This window comes from Cygnus olor, chromosome 21, assembly GCF_009769625.2.
Source record: "Cygnus olor isolate bCygOlo1 chromosome 21, bCygOlo1.pri.v2, whole genome shotgun sequence".
In the NCBI taxonomy this organism is placed as follows: Eukaryota; Metazoa; Chordata; class Aves; order Anseriformes; family Anatidae; genus Cygnus; species Cygnus olor.
In genome coordinates this window covers 2339405-2358847 of record NC_049189.1, presented here as the reverse complement: position 1 = coordinate 2358847, position 19443 = coordinate 2339405, and the positions used below count along the sequence as shown (strand labels likewise).

Genomic DNA, 19443 nt, shown 5'->3' with positions numbered 1-19443 from the left:
AACTGCAAGTGTGTACATATTTTGTAATTATAAATGAAGATATCACCAAACTAATCCTATAAGCTACCAAGTTATCCTGATTTTGTTTCCTGTTATTTAGTTATATTAATGTTACCTAGCATCTCACACACTGATTAAAGCTTAGAGATTTTGGATTATAAGTTTCAGGCCTACAGTAGTGAGATATGTTTGAAATAAAGAGGTAGGAATCAATACAAAACTTAGATATTTTGTTGTTATTATAGCATAGCACTAAGCAATTGTTTTACAGTATTGCTAGCTACAATTTCCTTAAGAAAACTTTTTTTTTTTTTCAAATTGCTGATCATTTTGATTGAAACCTATGGGAACAAGGGCATGAGCTGGTAAAATACAGCTTTCTTGTCGATGACAATGAGAAAAACTGGAGAAAAGGAAGATCTTTCTTTTCTGGGCTGCAACAGCATTATTCCTCATGTTCTTTTTTTAATCCAGGCAATTTCCTGGATCATCTCCCACAGGAGGGGGTACTCGCATAGCATTTTCCACCCAAAAGCACCATGCAAAGCAGTAGGTAGATTGCATTTATTTTTTGTGCTTTCAAGCAGCTCACCATTTCTGATTAAACAGGTCCTGTAGAAGCATCTCCTCTGCTCTATCTGATTTAGTCTTGCCAGTTTTCTCACCATTGGTACTCAAATCAGCAGCACACTGAGCTGACCGCTGTAATCACAAGCCTGTGCTGAACTCTCACCGTATGAGATGATGCAATGCTGGTCTAAGTAGTGCAACAAGAAAGCATTGCATAGGTAGCATCAACGCATACAGCTTGCCAGCACAGTGTGAGGAGGTAAACAGGATGATTAGGTATCCAGCTCACATGGTATTTCCCATGGTTTGCTTTATGCAGCTGTTGATTCTAGGCCTACATTCAGTAGAAATAAATTTAATGTCACAGTTAAATTCAGGTGAAATTCCTAAGTGATAGGATCTAGGCAAGTTGGAAAGAAGATGTCATTAAGGGATTGAAGCATCTGACATACGATGAGAAGACAAGCAATCTGGGTTTCTTTAGCCTCAAGGCTCAGGTGAGATCATGCCAATGATGGTATACAACACCTGATGGGAAAGCATAAAGAAGAAAGAGGAGGAATTTTCTCGGTAGGCACCCACTGACAGGGCAAGAAGCAGCAGCAGCAAACTGAAATGGGAAAAAATTCCACTCAAATGTTCAAAAAAGCTCCTTTTACTGTAAGGGTGGTCAGGCACTAGAGCAGATTGCTCAGAAAAATGCAATCTGATTTTGGAGAATTCAAAGGGAGATTAGGTCCAGAGCAAGCTGCTCTAGCTGACCCTGCTGTGAGCGGGAGGGTGACATCCCTGGCTGGTGACATCCAGGTCTCTTCCAACCTCAACTGTTTGGTGTTTCTGTAACTTCTCTATTTAGACAAGGGGAAGTAGGGGAAAAGCCATTGAAAGTGGTGTGTGTATAGATGCACAGAATATCTGCGGTAGAGCTGGAATCTGTCACATTCCAGGATGTTTCTAGATTGAAAGATAGCCTTTCCTATTAGCACAGAATGTTTCTTGAATATTATAGTGAAAATAACAGAGTATATACTTTACTCTCTCTATGGCCCAAGTCACTTGAACTTCAGGATTTCACAGCAGGTATGAAGGACATCTTATCTAGTAGGCTTTTTGATCTCACTATGTGCTATTTTAAAGTAAGGAGTAAAAGAATATTTTTTTTTTCCTCCAAACAAAGTTAATTAAATTTTATGAGAAAGTTAAATGTTACTTTCCAGCACCTAGTCTGAAAAAGCAACGTTCGCAGGGGTCTCTGAGGCTCACTGGTGCCATCTCGTGGAAAAAGGCAGTTTAGGTGGAGTAACAGGCGTGATCCGATACAGTGGGGGGCTGAAAGCAGACTCCAGAGACCTCTGAATTAGACTGAAGATTATATATAGACTAAAGAGCAAAGACTGAGTTTCAACAAGATAGAAGTGAGCAAGATTATAAAAAGAAAGTGATTGTACAAACTGTCAGAGGAGTAGCATTCTTTAGTGTTTACATCTAAGGTAGCATCTTGCAGGACATTTGACCCTACTGCTTGATTTGAGCTACTTGGGAAAGCAAGGAAGAGGAGAGTCAGGTAAGAACCAAGCACTTCAGTGCAGATTCAGGCATTTGTACATTTGGAAAAAAGTTATGTCCTTTCTCCAAGGCATCCAAAGGGAGCTTTCAATATCACGTAGTCTCTTTCCCCTGACAGTAATTTAAGTAAGATTGCTCTAAGTTACTCCTTTATTTAAAACTGACTTTAAAGGCTCCTTCCCTTGGGACTAGCATCTATCTGACATATCCATAGCTACTTGCTTAGTACTGACAGATTCCAGAAAGAGAATGGGTAATGAAGGGAAGATGATCAGGAGGATATTCTCATAAGCAGCTTTTCCAGTAGTTAAAGCTGTGCTGGGTATTGCACTTTCCCAGTCTGCGAATCTCAAAGGCTGTGCTTTGCTTACACTGCACAGTCTGTTTCTTTTCCTGTTGTTTGAATTTGCAGTTAGATATTTCCCAGCTGCTTTGAAAAGGTAGGGAAGGAACTGGAGAAGATGCTGCAGAACTCTCACCTTTACATCTTGGACCAGCCATTTATTCCTTCCAGTATTCCAGCGATTACTAACTTTACAATTTCTGTGCTTAACAGGGGACTAAAAGAGCAAACTGCAAAACTAAAGAGACTGGAATACATGGGTACAGAGTGAAACCTTTCTGTTGAACCAAAATATCTAGCTTTGTTGTCGTTAAGGTAACTGAGTGTTTTCACACAGCACACTGTAGCTGCTGCATCTGTACTGTACTAATGCTCCACGAACATAAAACATTCTGGTAGCAGTTCTCAGAAAGCTTACGTGCCAGATCTTTATAGCTGGCCATGTTTGCTGCAGGTTACTTGGCAATTCTAATACCAGAAGACCCTCTTCTGAAGCGGTACGGACAAAACAAAATTCTCAGCACTGAAATGAGGCAGATGCAGTCTTTGAAGTACAAAACCCACGACAGATCATAATACTTGGTTTGCCTAAATCAGGGCCCCTTTTTCATTTATGTCTATAAATCTTGTAGTAAAAACGGTAATAATAAACCATAATTGTTTGTGGAAACAGACAGGTTTATGCAGAAATTACAGAAAGAGTTGGAAAGAAAACTTTCCATTTTTCTGACTTCTAACTTTCTAAACTCTAACTTTCAAAACCAAAATTTAAATGAGAAACTTGAGCCAGTAGTCAGGTCCAGCCAACCAAAAATCATAAACATCGATGTGACTAACATGTGCCCTGAAAACTAACCAACAGTTTGAATTCAAGACTCACAGATAGCGTAGAAGCCAGATCTTATTCTGTTAAATCAGTTTTTAATTTTTGTTCTGTAAGAAGTGAGAGAATTGTTATTTGCCAGCAAATATTTAGTCATTCTTCAGTTATTTTGTGCAAACGTTTATTCACCTTGAGTTATCGGTTGATGGGCCAGATAATAAGGGGCTTCAGTAATACAGTACTGGTTTATTTCTACTGAAGGCCTGTTCTAGTATTAGGATTCTAGCAAAGTAAAAATTCTTTTTTTCCTAAGTACTTTCTGGATTACATGCATACACACTGAGGTCATCTACTCCTAGTACGCAGCCATTTGTGCTAGAAGCCATCAAACCCCTGTTCTGTAATAAATTCTCTGAAAAAGGTGGTGTCATAGGTTCAGCGTGTGGCAGTCAAAAACAAGATTGAATCCATTTCACCAGGGCACACCTCATCTTCAGTGAAGAATGACAAATGATTTTTTAATATAAAACTAACACGAGTTAGGTTTTAAAAGCAATTACAAAAAATCTCCCATAGATTAAACCATCTAAGTGGAATCTCCTCCCTCAGGATGAAGGGCAGACACTCCCCTGACTCCCCACCCCCTTTTTAAATTAATATTATAACACCTAGGACCAAGTCACAGATACTATTGGAAGATGTAACAAAGATTCCTGCACCTGCAGGAATTCCTGACCGTCTGCGTATTTCAAACTTGCTGCTTAATGCAGCAAAGCAGCCCTCAGGCCAGTAAGATCTATTTTATTGATTGGTAGTACAGCACATACTGCACGGTGAATAAATGGTATTTGGGGGCAGTGAGGCAGACAAAGGCAAATGCAAGGCAGAAAAAGAAATGGTTTTTCTCCAACTCTTACTATATCCAGACCCTACTGATGCTTCACTCTTGATGTTGCAGGTTTACCACTTAATACTCTCCAAAGATTATAATGCATTGATCATAAAAGCCATTATAGATATACCACTGTACTTATATTTTTAATGAGCTTGGCTATAAAGGGATTTGCAACCTGAATTTCATGACAGAGCCAAGGTATAATTTGCTCTGGGCTATAAAGCCCATGAATTATTGAGGCAATTTACTTCCAAGCCTGCATTTTCCTTCTGAGCACAAGTGATCATGGTGAGCGCATGTGTGTGAGAGAGGAAAGACAGGACTGCAAGCTGCTGACAGTGATAGGAACACTGACTTGCTCCAGCAGGACATCTCCCCATAGTAAGCTCTTGCACACAGCCAGCAAATAATTGTTTTGGCAGTTATTTTCTGCAATTTTGGACAAACGGGAGAGGAATTGCATGTTCAACAGTGCCAAATGAGCACCAGATTCAATTCATAACAAAAAATGCACTTTAGGTTATTACGGAGAGGAGCTTTTGCCTTAGAGATGTCACAAAGCTTGTGTGGATATTATCAGACTTCAGCAGATCTAGCGATGGTGAAAATGCTGGACTGGCGAATCAGAATTCTGAAATCCTCCCTCCAGCTGAGCTTATAGCCTGCTGTGTGACCAAAGTCTCCTGCTCAATGTTCTGTTTGAGCCTGGTTTCCTAAGGCAGTGAGGTTTTGTAGTGACACTCAGTCTGTCCCACCTCCCCTCTTCCCATTCCCCACACCCAGCTAATAATTCAGAATCCACTGACCAATTTCCACCGAGTCTGATGGAGAACTGGAGGTCTCAAAGACATGAAGATCCTGAAAGGTTCATGAAAACAGGAGCTGGGCAGAGAAGAGGGATCTTTTAATACTCCTATTGCAGTAAAGACTGCAGCATGAGCTCACCTTTGTTAGGCACTGGAGGATGCACACAAGAAAGATCGTACGCGTGTCCTAACTATAAGAAAAGCTTCTACAGCAGTTTACATATCATTAAGTGTTAAGAATTTGTCATAATATATAGAAAACCAAGCTCTATTCGCTCTGCTACTCAAAGAACTCAGATGTGTTTGGGTTTTTTAATTACTTTTTATATAAGATTTCCCCTCTAAGAGCTGATTCCCACTATGGTAGGCACTGTGGGAGAATTTCCTACGTTAAAGGACACACGCCTTAAACACAGGACCAACAGGATGGGAAAAGAAGCAGGGACATAAGAGAGGAAGTGGCTTTGTGGAGGTCACCGAACAGACTTCTAAACACAACACATCACAATAGCACACCCACAGGCAGCTGCAAGCAGATTTCCTTAGCCAGGGAATAGAAAACTTCAGCATTCTGAAGGAGAATTACTCAATACCAGTGCTGTTGACAGGACTTTGCATTTTTCAGTGCATTCCTACAACAGGTGAGAGCAGCCTGATATACCAACAGTAAGACATGAACACTTGCATCAATGCTGTCAGCATAGCTCTAGTGAGCAATGCTGTATTTAACATCACCGAGTTAATTGTGGTCATCAGCTGCCTGTCTAGATGATGGCTCCCAGTACTGCCAGGACCATAGAGCTGAATTAGTGTGAGCAATCCTGAGAAGGATTCACAGGCTTCTTCAACATAAACCGGACTAATCTTGGTCTTTGGTACAAGGCCTTCTCTTATCCCTGCCAGTGGTAAAGGTATTTCTGATACCAGCTCAGTGGAATATCAGGTGACAATCGGTATCAGCAGCGGATTTATTTATTACTCAAAAGGTTGAAGGAAGGGAAGCATCTATCGCGCATTGCGTGAACAGTGTATTGTAACATAGACCTGTCAGTGACAAGTCATTTCAGACCAACCCTGAGCAAAGCTAACAGTGAGTGAACTCCTGTTTGGCTAAGTGCTTCGTCTAAGATTATTTAGATATGCTTGACTGACTGCTTGATTAAGAAGTTACTGAAACCGTTAATGTTTCCATTTAAATTCACTTCTCTGCTCTGGAATTTTTTTCTAAACTGTTTAATTAAAGCATTTTAGAGAGGGAAAATGTGCAGATTAATTCTTTACGAATGGAAATATGCTGATCCTGGATCTTCCTGAAAGGCTCTTTTATATTGCCACCAGGGATAGCACATTTCTCATGAAAGGCTTTTGTTTTAGAAATTCACAGTTTAGATCACCATAGCACTAATAAATAGTATCCATTATAGCATCTTGTTTTGAAGCTTCAGAATACTTTTAAGAACTGGCTATAAATAATACATAGACATCAATTTAATGTGAATTTTATGCACCCACTTCCAGTTGCTCTCTGATGGCTCTTAAAGAGCCAATGGAAGCACTATGCAAGATTCCTGACCAGAAATCGAGATGTTATACCTAGTTGGAAACAAGAAATAAGGTACCTACGGTTAAGAGGACTAAAACTGAATGTAAGCTAGGCTCTTTTTCTGCAGTTGATTCTTACTGTGTTTCCTCTACTAGTGCAGAATCCAGTTCTAAAAGAAAACCAATTACTTACATTCCAAATGCTTTCACTGATAAAACCAGGGACTCATCATACATGAGTACAATTGAAGTGTAAGAAGAATCCTATCCGTCCTTTTCCCTTCATGGGCTCAGGAGGAAAAATAAAGGAACACCGTGTCTGTCTAGGTTGGGAGTTTCTGAAACATCTTAGTTCCTGCTTGAGCCTCACTAAGAGGCACTGACAACGCAACAAGGTTTTCTAGAATCATAAGGTCAGATCCCACACAGATAAACAGAGCTAGCAAGAACACAAAGCAAAAGTCAGAAAACAAACATTTGTGAAAAGTGGCAATAGAAGTAAAAACAATACTAATCTCCATTTCACATTCATATTTAGTGGATGAGTTTTAAAACGTTAATTGAAATAAATAAATTCATTTTAACTTACCACACAGGAGGATTAAGAACCCGTAATATTCTCCTCTATTCCTATTACAAAAGTACAGGTTGAACAGAAGCTGCTTCCTGAACCTAATTTTATACACGTTAACAAGAAATGTTGCCTTTCTCTGCCTTGCCCGATTAATCAGATGAGACCCAGGTGATCAATGGACATTCTTTTTCCATTCTACTTCCTGCTATTTGGGGTAATGCGAAGCATATGGGAACATCGTTTTCAAGCTGTTACATCTGTAGACCAGGATTGAGGATATCTCCATTTTAATTCTTTTTCCAACATAGATAGTTAAGGGATTATTTTCTCTCACTGTGTTCCCACATGCAGGAGTGATTCTAATTGATGGCGTGGACTTGCCACACAAATACAGCTATCCCCAAAGTAAGAAGAGAGCTGTTTGCTGCAGGTATTTACATGGAATTTGTAAGAGTCAGATCTCATTTGTGAGTGTTTATCATTTAGGGTTTTGATGTTGGGTTTAACAGAACTATCATTCTGCATAACTGAATGGAAACAGATCTCCTCGTGGTTTGGTAGGTAGTCTGCCAGGTACTACTGACAGCTCACAAGACAGAAGCATTGTAAAAGCAAAAGCATGCAGGGAAGTCAAACCGTTGTGATTTTATTCCTGTACTCCTCAAGCAAGGTCAGTCCTTGCACTGCAGGGTGAGCTCTGCAGACTTGAGCAAAACCGAGCCTCAGAACCACTCTCGCCTCTTGGCAACACCGAGAGATATCCCTCTTGAAGCTGCTACAAGTGGCAATGTAACAACACACTGAGAAGGGAAGGAGTGCCCTCTTGTGTCAGTCACTGTTCTTTTCATTTGCCTGGTGTTGCATTCCTGTCTTTATTAGTGAGTGAGCACTCTGCCTTTTCCCTTCAACAGTTTTAGACAGTTCAGTGTTTTAGCCCATTAATTGCTGTGGTAAGAAACAAAATTGGAAATTCTTAGTAATACAGACGTATAGTTACCACTTTGACAGTACAGAAGACAAAAAGTACAGAGATACCATGTTGGCTAACTCTGCCAGTTAGGCAAAATGTGCAGAAGTGCCAAGTGAGGATAGTCTTTGCAAAAATCTTATGAGGCCATTACTTCTGATGAGCTGGATGCAGAAAGCCAGTAAGTATACAGCTCTGGTGGCTACATAATGTAGGGCATTACGTACGATTTCAGCTGACACCAACTTCTCCAATCAAGTAGCAAGTTATTTTTGTAGCAAGAGGACTAGAAAGTGAACTCTGTGATCATGTTTCAAGGGTACTTTCCAGTTTCTCTACAATACTATAAGTGATGCTTAGTTTCTGTAACACTCGTCTTTATAGCAAAGCCTGTTTCTAAACCCTGCACCTGAAGGCATTTAGCATATTGTTTCATGATTTTGATCAACGTTAAGGGAGTGGTCACAACACAGCAGTTTAATGCAACACAGTTCAGCTGATCCTTCAGTAGATGGCAATAAAAGCACATTTACTTGAGGAAATCATAGTGCCATCCTACTCTTGAGCAGATGTTTTACAGAAATTATGGTATCTCATGATCTTAGTTTTTCATTTAATCTTGTTTCACTTAAAAATAACGCTTGCCTCTTATCTGCTTGGATATCTGAGATGAGCAGGAAATATATTTTCATTGATAAACACTACTAATACTGAAGTCTTGCATAGCTTAGTATTTTTGAAACATAGATAGAGCTATGCTAGAGCAAATGGCTAAGTGTATTATTCAGGTGCTGGTGACGATTTGTACAGATACAAACCCACAGGCAGTCAGAAAAGTAACTTTCACCCTCTGTCTAAATCATTAAGACCTCATTGTATTGTTCTTGGTATTAGTTGTTGTTGTTCTTCTGTATGAGCCATTAGCTCTCATCTTGCTTCTCCAAATGCATAAAGTTTGTTACTGCCCTGGGAACTTCCATGTGGTTTGAACAAACCTATATGCAAACATTTGCTTAGCACCTAACTTTAACTATTCTTTTAGTGGCCCCGGTACACGTTACTTTCATCCTTAATTCCCCCACTGTGGATTTTCCTGTTTAATGCAAACAAACTTATCAATACAGAAAGAAGTGTTTTATTTGGGAGAAATTCACACTGCAGAAAATCATTATGAACTTGCTGCTGACACTGGCAGGTGATATAATTCAACTGAGTAGCCAACAGTTTTTCATAAACCTTTAAACTGATGCCATATGGGTTATCTTGCTATTCATTTCAGCCTTTTTTTCCCCTGAGGTTTAAGTGTTTGTCAAGTTCACATTAATTATCCCTCCAGGTGAGATTTTGTAAGATAAATTCTGATGATGGTAGTATCATATTCTTCTGAAATACAGAAAAAATATATTTGGCTATCTGAAACAATTGATATTTTCCAATTTGTGGTGTTTTTCAAATCCACCAGGCTCAATCAGCAAAGAAATTGAATATTTGAAACATTACTAATACTTAACCACGTGCAGAAATACCTCCGAAACTAATTTGTACTTTAACTGGCAAAATATGTAGCAAAAGGATCCCCCACACAAGCCACTGCATCTTAAAAATAGAAGTTTAAAGATTAAAAAAAAAATAAACACCTTCAAGTCTCATAACTAACAATTCTAGTTGGGAAACACAAGATAGTACATTTCCCTCAAATATGTTCCTGCCATCTTCCTTCAGTGTAGGAACACATGCCATTGTGTAGCAACAAGTTTAGCACCTCAGCAGTTTGCTGGACAGTTAAAGTTCCCAAAATAAATGAAACTACAGAGCATCTGAGCATCACGGACTCTTCAGAGCGAGTTCATAGGATTCTGCTTTTCAACTCCAGTTTGGGAAGGTTCTGTTGTGGAACAACTTGCTCTTGTACCACCTGACTCTTTGTTTCCAAGATGGCAAAATTGCCCTGACCTTTTTTGTTGCCATATGCGGGGCACAGGGAATCGTTTTTCTTAATCAGAAGATGAACAAGTATCCCTGTCCCACTTTTACAGGTATTTTTAAACTGCTGCCCTTCTACTTCACTTCATATCCCTGAAGAAGCTTAACCAGGAAATTACAGCAGAAAACATTTCTTCTGACAGATCATTACAACTGCATGGGAGGAAACATCTCTTCATCAAAACTTGTCTTATAAAACCAAATTCTTCACGCCTTCCATTCCTTTACTCCAAATGTGAAATGAGCTAGAGCTGAGGCTGTTCTTGTGGTACATCTTCTGAATTTTCTGAGTTGGGCTGTGTTGCTGGATCTCTGTTGGTTCTATCAGGTGAATGCTGGGTGCGATTCAGCCCGCCTGGTATCACCTGTTCAGGGATGTCACTGAGCTTCTGGCTGACCAGTGCTACTTCGATGTATTGTTTACCCATTTGGACAGCTTCGTCATAAGAAGGTGGCAACTCCGTTGTGTAGGGACTGTAAGCTGGAGGGGACACAGTGCTCCTGTCCATGCCCACAAATAGTGAAGGAATAGGGGCACTCAGAGGGTACTGGAATGAGCTGTATGCTGTGAGGAAAAGGAATGAAAAAAATTTAAACGATTGCATGGAACCCTGATATATAGAAGGCTAATCCCATTCTTCTCCAAGAAATTATGGACTCAATTTTTTTTCGCAGAATGTATGCACTATATACTAAAAGCTACCACTATAGAATTACTTTATAGAATCTATACATTGCCCAAAAAAAGCTGTCAGAAGAGAAAATGTCTGTGCATATTGCCGTCCAGCTGTTGCTGAAGAACACCTGACACAGTAGGTGTATGCTGTAACAGAGGCAGTTCCAGCTGGGTTCCTACACCAACAGCTGGGAACAATATCTTAGGTTAGAGATAACTTGGGCTGAAATAGTTGGACAGTGAGGTGGGCAGAAAGGGTTAAAACAAATGGGGCAGCGGGAATTAGAGCAGATGTGGTAGAGGACATGTGAGAGGTTAACCCCCCAGGGACTTTATTCTAACTTCTGCAGCATTAAATCCTACTTGGCATCTGCATTCACTTACTGCATTGCCCTGATGACACTCAGTTTTCCCATGCCCTCCCTGTGGTTTTGGAAGATGTTCTGAGAGGAGCTCAGGAAGTCCCCGGTGTTGCAAGGACTGAGCACAGCGTTGTGGACACGCTCTACAGCAAAGCACGGCTGAGTAGCTGACTCCCATGGGTACTTACAGGTCACCGTGCTGTGGGCTGTGCTGTCGCTGTCAATAGCAACACCAGTCAGATCGTAGGGGTGCCTAGGGAAGGGCTGAACTGGAGGCCTCTTCTTCCGGCAGCAGAACTTGATGCAGCTGGCTGTGATCCCACAGAGCAGGAGCATGAACATAGTCAGCAAGATTAACCTTGGAGAAGGATGGAGAACACCATAAAGTCAGTGCTTACATTTTGCTTCTTCTAGAGCTGAATATAATTTTGCTCTTAATGGGTGAAAGACAGGCCAAACCTTCTCAGGCTTGGTTCTGAATGGGTGCTGGATCCATAAGTAGAAAGTTGGATCACAATCACAAACTGAAGTGCTACTGACTGTTGGTACAATCCTTTCTGGCTCATAGATCCAGTGATGTTAATTACCTTGGGTTGTATATTCACTTTCAATGGTAAGGGTTTGTAGAAAAGCCCTCAGTAGCATTCTGTTCTTTTTTCCAAACCAAAGGTAGTACTTGTCCATAAGAATCATGATTCCAAACAGAACATTTCTTTAATAACTGTCTTATTTATTTTTAAAGAGAGAATGTTTCTCTTTAGTATGAGTCAGATGCACACAAAGACTACACTCAAAGTTTGGATTTGAGGGCCTCAAACTTCCACAAATTTCATGCATTTTCATGCAAATTATTGTTTTAGAAAAATGCTTTCAGGGAATTTAAAACCACGTGCGAGAAGTGCACGCAGCCCTGCTGGAACTTTGCAATGAAACATTCCTCCAGCGTGAGGAGCGTTACCTCAGCACTAGCTAATCCCTAAGTCCTCACACCCAGGAGCTGCCTGCTGGTGTGCCGTGAAATAAAGGATTGTGAGCCCTCACACGCTGCCTTCTGATGGAGGCAGAAATCACCTAGGGAAAGGTATTGCAGCACTATCAGTCTCAGCACTGGCTCATTAGCTTTCATTATTTCAACGCTGCCTAATTACAGAAGCCTTAAAACACGTTGTATAGCCATATATATTTTTAAACGGCTCTATATCAGCACATTCTAAGAAAGCAAAGAATGACAATTAAAAGTAACCAACTCACTCTGCATGTTATCATCAAAATTGTAGTATGTGACAGAATGCAAACTCTAAAAATAATGTCAGGATACATACAATGCACGGTCTATGCCAGAGACCAATCTACTTGTGGCGAGCCCTCTGCCTTTCACTCACCACTATCTTTCCCCTCTCAGTGAAGCAGCCAGTGAACAGGATTGTAAAATCAGCCCGAGTTCAGAATGACAAACCAGCGCCGCAAGCTAACAGTGCCTTGTCCCATAAAAGGGAGCGAGCTGGGGACTGCGCAGGAGGCAGCGCAGTGCCAAGCCCTAACAAGCCCGTTCTGGGCAGCTGCCATTGTGTTCAAAGTTGTTTATTTAGGAAGAACAAACAAGCGCTACGGCTGAACTCGAGCGTACTCAGAATGGAAAGATGACATATCCCTAGATGAATGCTCTGTCCCGCCTGACACCGTATCTCCTCTGCGATGCGGTCATGCCACTGGTGGCTTTCATAAAACAGGAGAAACCCTTTCCCACATCGCGTCCCATTACTTTACTGCAATTACTGCTCATAATATCTGTCAAATTACTCCGAGGTTAGTAAGATTAACAATCAACTTACCAGACATACCACAGACTTGCCCAGTTAGACATGTTCTGAGGGCATCTGTGAAGGAAGGTGGATAATTCACTGGTTTAAGTATCTGCACTCAAACAGGGAACACATGACAAGGAATATATTTTTAAGTTGAAAAAGGAAAAGCAATCAGTGGGGATAGGAACAAAAACACCCGTGATTTAGTTTCAGAGGACTGTTCCTCATGGTCATAACATTACTCCAGCTGCAATCATACAAATCCCGCTGTGTAAGTGGGGTCCTGGGTGAAGAACTATTTTCAAAGTGGAGCTTTGCTGTTGCTTAGGGGAGAGAACTACACATGCTGGATTCTCAGAACTACGAGGCAGTTATTTCACGTTAACCAGGGTGAAGTACCACAGCAAATGCTCATAGAGTCTCTGAATATCCTGAGTTGGAAGGGACCCACAAGGATCTTTGAGTCAGCTCCTTAACCCAGCCTAAGATAACTTCCTACTTCTCCCAGTTATTTTTAAATTACTTTTTCATAGCTCCAGTGCTAGGAAAGCTTCAATGCTTCATAGCTCCGTATCCCCCGTAGCTCCAGGAACGTTTTATTCAGAGCTACGTACATACAAAGAGAAGGGGAGAGCTTCCGACACGTTTCAGAGTGCGGCCGCCCCGGCGGCGCTGCAGGTGGCAGGGAGCTGCAGGGGCCGGTGGGCGCCTGCCGGCTGCCTTTGCAAAAGACCCTGGGGAGGCGCAGCAAGGCCAGCCGGGCCACGTCTGCGAGCCGGTGCGGGTCTGGGGGTTAAAAAAACCAGCACTGGGTGGCCAGGAGCAAGCCCCTCTCTGCTCAGCTAAGGTCACTGGAGCGGGGTGGGCGCAGATTCGCCCGGCGTTGGGTACTCACCGGTCGGAGCGCCTCCAGCCGCGGGCAGGAGCCCGGAGTAATGCCAGCGAAAGGCGGGAGGAGAGGAGAGCAGAGGAGAGGAGAGGAGAGGAGCGGGGCTGGGGGCCGCCTCAAGGGCGAGCGGGGCCCGGAGGCGGCAGCGCCGGGGGAGGAGCTGCCGAGGCGGGGCCGGGGCCAAGCTGCTGCGGGAGCGGCCCCGGGGGCGCCGGCACCGGGGGGTGCGCTGTGCTCCCGGCTCCGGCTGGGCCGCCTGGGGGCTGCGGCTCGGCGCTTCTCAGGGGAGGCCGGCGGCAGCTTTGTGTGCTGAACACACTTCTGCCTCTGCCGTGTCCGAGAGATGGTGGAGGAGTTGTGGAAAGGGATCGAAAAGAATATTTAAAAAAAAAAAGGTTTGGAAAAGCAGAGTGCTTCCCTTTGTAGAAAGTCTTTTTAAAACGCACAGAAGATATATGAAAAGGCATCATCTACTCCCTGGAAATGTGCTTGCTCCAAAATAATTTAACCGTGCTCAACATTTCAAATGTATAAATTAAAGATCTACATGTTGTTATGTCTACCTTGCAATAGTGTTGATACTATTTGGTAGAAACTTTCCTGAAACTATTTCATTACTTCAACTATAGCAATCATTACAGCAGCTTTTCTCCCTTCTAAACGACAGCTTTTCTGCAGTTCCTGTCAGGGTGAAGCCCAGCTGCTCTAACAGGACTGCACGCAGCCCATCACATCGAAACACTCCCCTGGCTGGCTACAGCAGTCCTGCCCTCATCAGGGAAGAGTAAAACATACATCAAAGGTCACCCACATCCACCGTGTATGAATGAACATGGATTATTTCTGCTTCAGAGTAGGTGACTTAAAGGTCAGACACCTTGGCAGCACCGATACAGCAGAGGTCAGTTACATGGCAAAACCCCTCACGCCAGCCCGTGTGACAGACGATCAGAGTCACGGTGGCCGTGCTATGTGACTGGGTAAGCAACAAAAAAAGACAACTAGAGCTAAAAAGCAGGGAACTAATTAATGGGTTATGAAAGGTTTTAGTTGGAGAACAAAGGGGAATATCAACTAATACAAGAGCATTTTGCTGAGGCCCCTGGTATTCAGGTCCCTCAGTGGTCTGTATTTGGCTGCTTGTATAAAACCTCCTGCAAGTAATAAGTGTGACGAAACACAAGTTTTATTTATTTATTTTTCCCTGAGATTTCAATGCAACAGGAGGGAATGTATTTGGACTTGAGCTGACAGAGATTTCTTCTGCAAGAAGCATGGATCGGTGCCAAAACACTGGGAGCAATGACAGACCCAGTAGCTTGGAAGTACTGGGTTCAGTGGTTCCTTCTCCAGCTGATAAGGCTGAAGACCAGTGCTCTGAGGATCAGTAACGTCATGTGTTGCTGACTGGAATACTTTCCTACAGGACCACCCAGGGTCATGGGGTCATTGCTCACTTAGGAAAAGCTCCATTCATAAGTGTGAAGCAATCTCTGAAGTCACTGGGTAAGCCCAAAGTGTATCGATGAGACGTGCATGACTAGTGCACGAGAGGTGATGAGAGGTGCATGATTCTGTCACTTCCTTTCTGTTTTATGAATGAGCTAGGTGCAGCTTCTAAGGATTATAAAAATCATACATGGCTATGAAATGCTTTCTTATTAAACTAGAGCTGGATGAGAACCAAGAAGTATTTAGATACATGCTTCTCTGAAAGTAGAGGAGTTTGCATCTGGCTATCCAAGAGCAATTACAGACGCAAAACTCAGTCTGAAAGCGTAATGTTCAGAAGTACAGTTACAGGAGCCAAAAACTTACCCTTCTGGAAAACTTTGATGCATTTCTGAGGATAGATTTTCTATATTATTCTCACAGTAAGGGCTCCATCCTTCCTAGAGTCTTACAACATGAAAACACAAACATCACGTTTAGCTTCTCCTGGCAATTTTGATACCAAATGCACTTATGATCATTGCTGGCCTGCTTTGGAAGCACAGCACTGAACAGGATTTTTTGTTTCTTCAAGAGAGAACTTGCATGAAGGCTCAAGCTGCTGTGTTGAGCTTCTGGTAGTTGTGAGCTTGACATGAAGCCATGCAAACGTAATGCAAGAGGGTTCTCAGCTGTCTTCACCTGATGTCCTCAAGGAATTACCCACAAACCCACTATTTTTAGTTCAGCTTGAATGTTTCTAAATTAGCAGCGGAATTGTTTCCTATAGTCACTCGTGTCAGTCAATTTTCCATTTCCTGTATTTTCATATCCATTATATAAAACAATTGTTTAGGTAGGAGCATCCAAATATAATTCCTAAATTTTCAGTAGCCTGACAGTGTGCTTTTCAGATAACTGCAATTTTGTATTGTGCAGATCAATTTGCTCACTTGTGGCACTTCCCTCTTCAGTTGTGCTTGGGAGCAAATCTGTCTTGGCTTCTCACTGCCTCTTTTTTCCTTCTTTCTAATCATTGACATTAGGCTGTATCATAAACTGTTCGGATGTTGGCAGAGAACTGGAGATTTGCAGAGGTCTTCACTGGGAGAACCCCGGTTTTGGAGTAGGCCCATTGCTCACAGTGTTTTTAAAAAAACATTAACGCAGAATAACCCTGTGCTCATTTTGAAAGCGTTCCCAGAAATAACTGACAGATGTTATGCGTATTTTGGGAACATTTATGTTATGTTTCCAGAATATTACTACAATATGCATCACAAGCCACAGCTTGGAACTATAATCAGGATCCTTTGTATTAAGGAGTACACAGAGAAAACGTAGTTCAGAGAGCTCAGCCTGGTACAGGAGAAATGGATAATGTTAAAAACTACTTGTGTTATCTTTGACTGGTGCCTGACACAACAGAGTCAGAATAAGAAAGGGAGAATCCACGTTTGATTCTAGCTGCTGTTTCTGTATTGTACACATTATAAACATCAACAGCTCAAGGACCAGCTGAACAGCTCAGCATTCACATGGCCTGAAACAAGTTGCAGGAATCTCATCCGTTTTTCTCCTCTTTTTCCATCAGTTACACATGCGTTTTCTACATAAAGTGGAAAAATAGTTAAAACATTTCTGGGGACACGTGCTTTACTGTTTTTTTCCTGCGGTCTGACCAACAAATTATTCTCTGTATTGTACTTGCTCTGTACTCTTCCCTGAACTGGATACTGCTTCTTGACAGAAGTTATACCTACAGGACACTCTAGCTTCCCCAGCAGCTGGCAGAAATCTATTCTCAGTGAGAAAATTCAGACAAAAACAGATATAGAAATAAAAAGTTCCTGGACAGGCATGATCTAGAGCAAGTGTCTAAGCACATTCAGTGACTCAGTACACAGCGTGGTCACTGTAGCCCTGACCATGTGTCATCAGGATGACTGCACACTGTATTGTGAAAATAACTGCCCAAGCAAATTGGAGGAGACAAAATAAAAGCTTTATTGTAGTCTTAGCAGGAAAAAAAAAATATCAGGGACTTTCTACATATGTGAAAATGCATCTGAGGTCAGAAAGACACATTGTTTGAAACTCATCCATTTAGAGATTAAACAAAAACACTCCTGAGGGAGTTCCCACCTTTGGAAGACACTGGGATTAACAGCAGATTTATCTATGTGGCCCCTCATGTTAATTCTTCCTTCTACTACAAGGTTATTGTCACAGTCAGTCTGAAAATAAAACTATTGGAAACAGAGTTTATACAGAATTTTGTAAAGAAAAATAAGGCAGAAAACGTACAAGTTACCTTCCTTTCTCTCTCCTACCTCCCCTTACATATCTGCAACAATCTCAAAATCTTTCCATGTTCCAACTGAGATCCAAAGACCTCCCCAAAAATATAAGCCTCCATTTTCCTTCCCACTTAGCTTGGTTCCATCAGTTACTGGGAGCACACGCTGATACAACTTTCGCCATGCAGATGATTCGGTAAGATTCCTTAACGTCACCCTTTAAGGTCAGGAGGGCTGTCTCAATCACAGGGTCAGTGGTCTACAAAAAATGCACACAAACTCAACCTACTTTTTTTGCACACAGAGCAGGTTAGCTGATCAAGGTCTAAGCAGTGTATGTTTCAGTTGTAAGAGGTGCCCGTCAAAGCTGTTGGTTACCTCTCTTCCTACTTGGTGGGCTTTTTCATGTTTTCACCCAACACTCACACTGCAGTAAGCAAAGCAGCAATGACTAAGTGCTCTATCTGCAGAGTGCTGCCGATATCATCACCACATTACAACCACAACAACCGGGCAAGGCAAGCGACAAGAGTGTGCTGCAGTGAGGGTTAGGGAAGAGATGGGTCCTGTTAGCCACGAGCTAGTGTTAAATCTTGTGTAACACCCCGTGGTTACCAAGAGGCACTATGTCAACCTCATATGTCATGCCAGGAACTCTAGTGCCTTCCTTCCACACATGATGACAGCATCCTTGTAATTTTGCATCAGACCACTCATTCTGCCATCCCACACACTGCTGACAACAAAAAGTAGCAGAGTGAATTCTTTCCGTCTCCACGAAGATGAATCAGGAAGGGCAATTACAGCCCTGTAGGGATGTTTTGAACTCGCACCAAGACTCTGCGATATGAAAAGGCAGAAGAAGCCAGGGAAACAAGGTTCATAAAGTGGGAAATCAAACAGGTCTCGCTGACTTCCAGGAATATTCCAAAAAAGAGGCACCCACAGCCAGAAGTGTGGACACCAGAGCAGAATGATCCATGGAAACAGTTGTATCAGCAGGACTGCAAATTTCCTTGCAAAGGGGGACATTAAGAAGCTCACTTCATCACTGTCACCAAAGCAGTGTCTTTTAGTGAACAGCAGCAGTATTTTGGTACTATATAATGCGATGGCCTGTAAGAAGTTAGTTTATGTCCTATAAAGCGCAAGTGAATGATGCTTGCTCTTCCCATCACACATGATTTGAAGTCCAAGATGAGATAGCAAGGCTCAAAATCATACCTATAGCTCCTGGATTTTGTTCCCGTACCAGTGTTTATACCAGCCTAAACTCTCTTAGGTAACGTGTCCATCGTCCTAATGTGCCAAAGCAGCCTGGAGTGCTGACATCTCAAAGATCAGCCTTTGTATTGCTCCTCTAAATCAGTCAAATGAGAGAGCAGCACCACACTGCAGTCTGGGAAGCAGTGTGCAACTGTTACTTACATCCAAGTCAGCAGGTGGCACCCAAGAAACGCCGATGAATTTTACTTGACCACGATCAACGGTTCCCTTGACAAATTCAACAGTGAATCCCTTCTTCTGCAGGAGCGACAGGTTATCAAAACTGAACTCCACATTCTACAAGAGACACACAATGCACCCTCATTACAGCCAGTTCAACTTCTTCACACACAGTCACTGTTTCTTAAAGCTTACATCGCACAGATGCTATATATGGCCCTCATTTGCCAAACTACTTCTGCCATTTGAAGTTGCAAACATCCATCCTGTTTGCTGTCACAAGTTGTCATAAAATATGGTATGAAAAATGAGAGGATCAGAACTGCCATTCAGTTCTGTGCTCAAATTTCTGTATTTCAGTATCAGGGAAGGAAACTGGTAATTGAATTTTGTTTACTTTTAATACCATAATGCTAATTCCTCTTATTAAACCCTGGAAAAAAAAAAAAAGCTTTTGCTTTCAAA

General features: G+C 42.0%; 2 protein-coding genes across 4 annotated transcripts in view; both read right to left on the bottom strand.

The window, feature by feature from the left end:
• Window positions 1–9204: 9204 nt before the first annotated feature.
• TMEM52 (transmembrane protein 52) lies at window positions 9205–13548 on the bottom strand. The gene is made up of 4 exons (XM_040533218.1): window positions 13531–13548; window positions 12940–12984; window positions 11296–11465; window positions 9205–10634 (listed from the first exon to the last, which is right to left on the bottom strand). The coding sequence occupies exons 2-4, from the start codon at window positions 12969–12971 to the stop codon at window positions 10315–10317; spliced, it is 522 nt and encodes a 173-aa protein (XP_040389152.1). The 5' UTR covers window positions 12972–12984; window positions 13531–13548; the 3' UTR covers window positions 9205–10314.
• Window positions 13549–17215: 3667 nt separating this feature from the next.
• CFAP74 (cilia and flagella associated protein 74) overlaps window positions 17216–19443 on the bottom strand; it is a 40920-nt gene continuing 38692 nt past the window's right edge. For all 3 annotated transcript variants that reach the window (XM_040533198.1, XM_040533199.1, XM_040533200.1), the window contains 2 exons: window positions 18961–19095; window positions 17216–17791 (listed from right to left, as the gene is read on the bottom strand). In XM_040533198.1, the coding sequence (XP_040389132.1) occupies window positions 17678–17791; window positions 18961–19095 (249 nt within the window). In that variant the 3' untranslated portion in view covers window positions 17216–17677. The remainder of the gene's footprint in view (window positions 17792–18960; window positions 19096–19443) is intronic.

Coding starts and splice junctions, on each gene's coding strand:
- TMEM52 (XM_040533218.1), bottom strand. CDS start 12,971: ATGTCTAACTGGGCAAGTCTGTGGTATGTCTG. Junction 11,466..12,939: donor GCAAGTCTGTGGTATGTCTG/GTAAGTTGATTG, acceptor TCCTTCTCCAAG/GTTAATCTTGCTGACTATGT. Junction 10,635..11,295: donor AGCCCACAGCACGGTGACCT/GTAAGTACCCAT, acceptor TTTTCCTCACAG/CATACAGCTCATTCCAGTAC.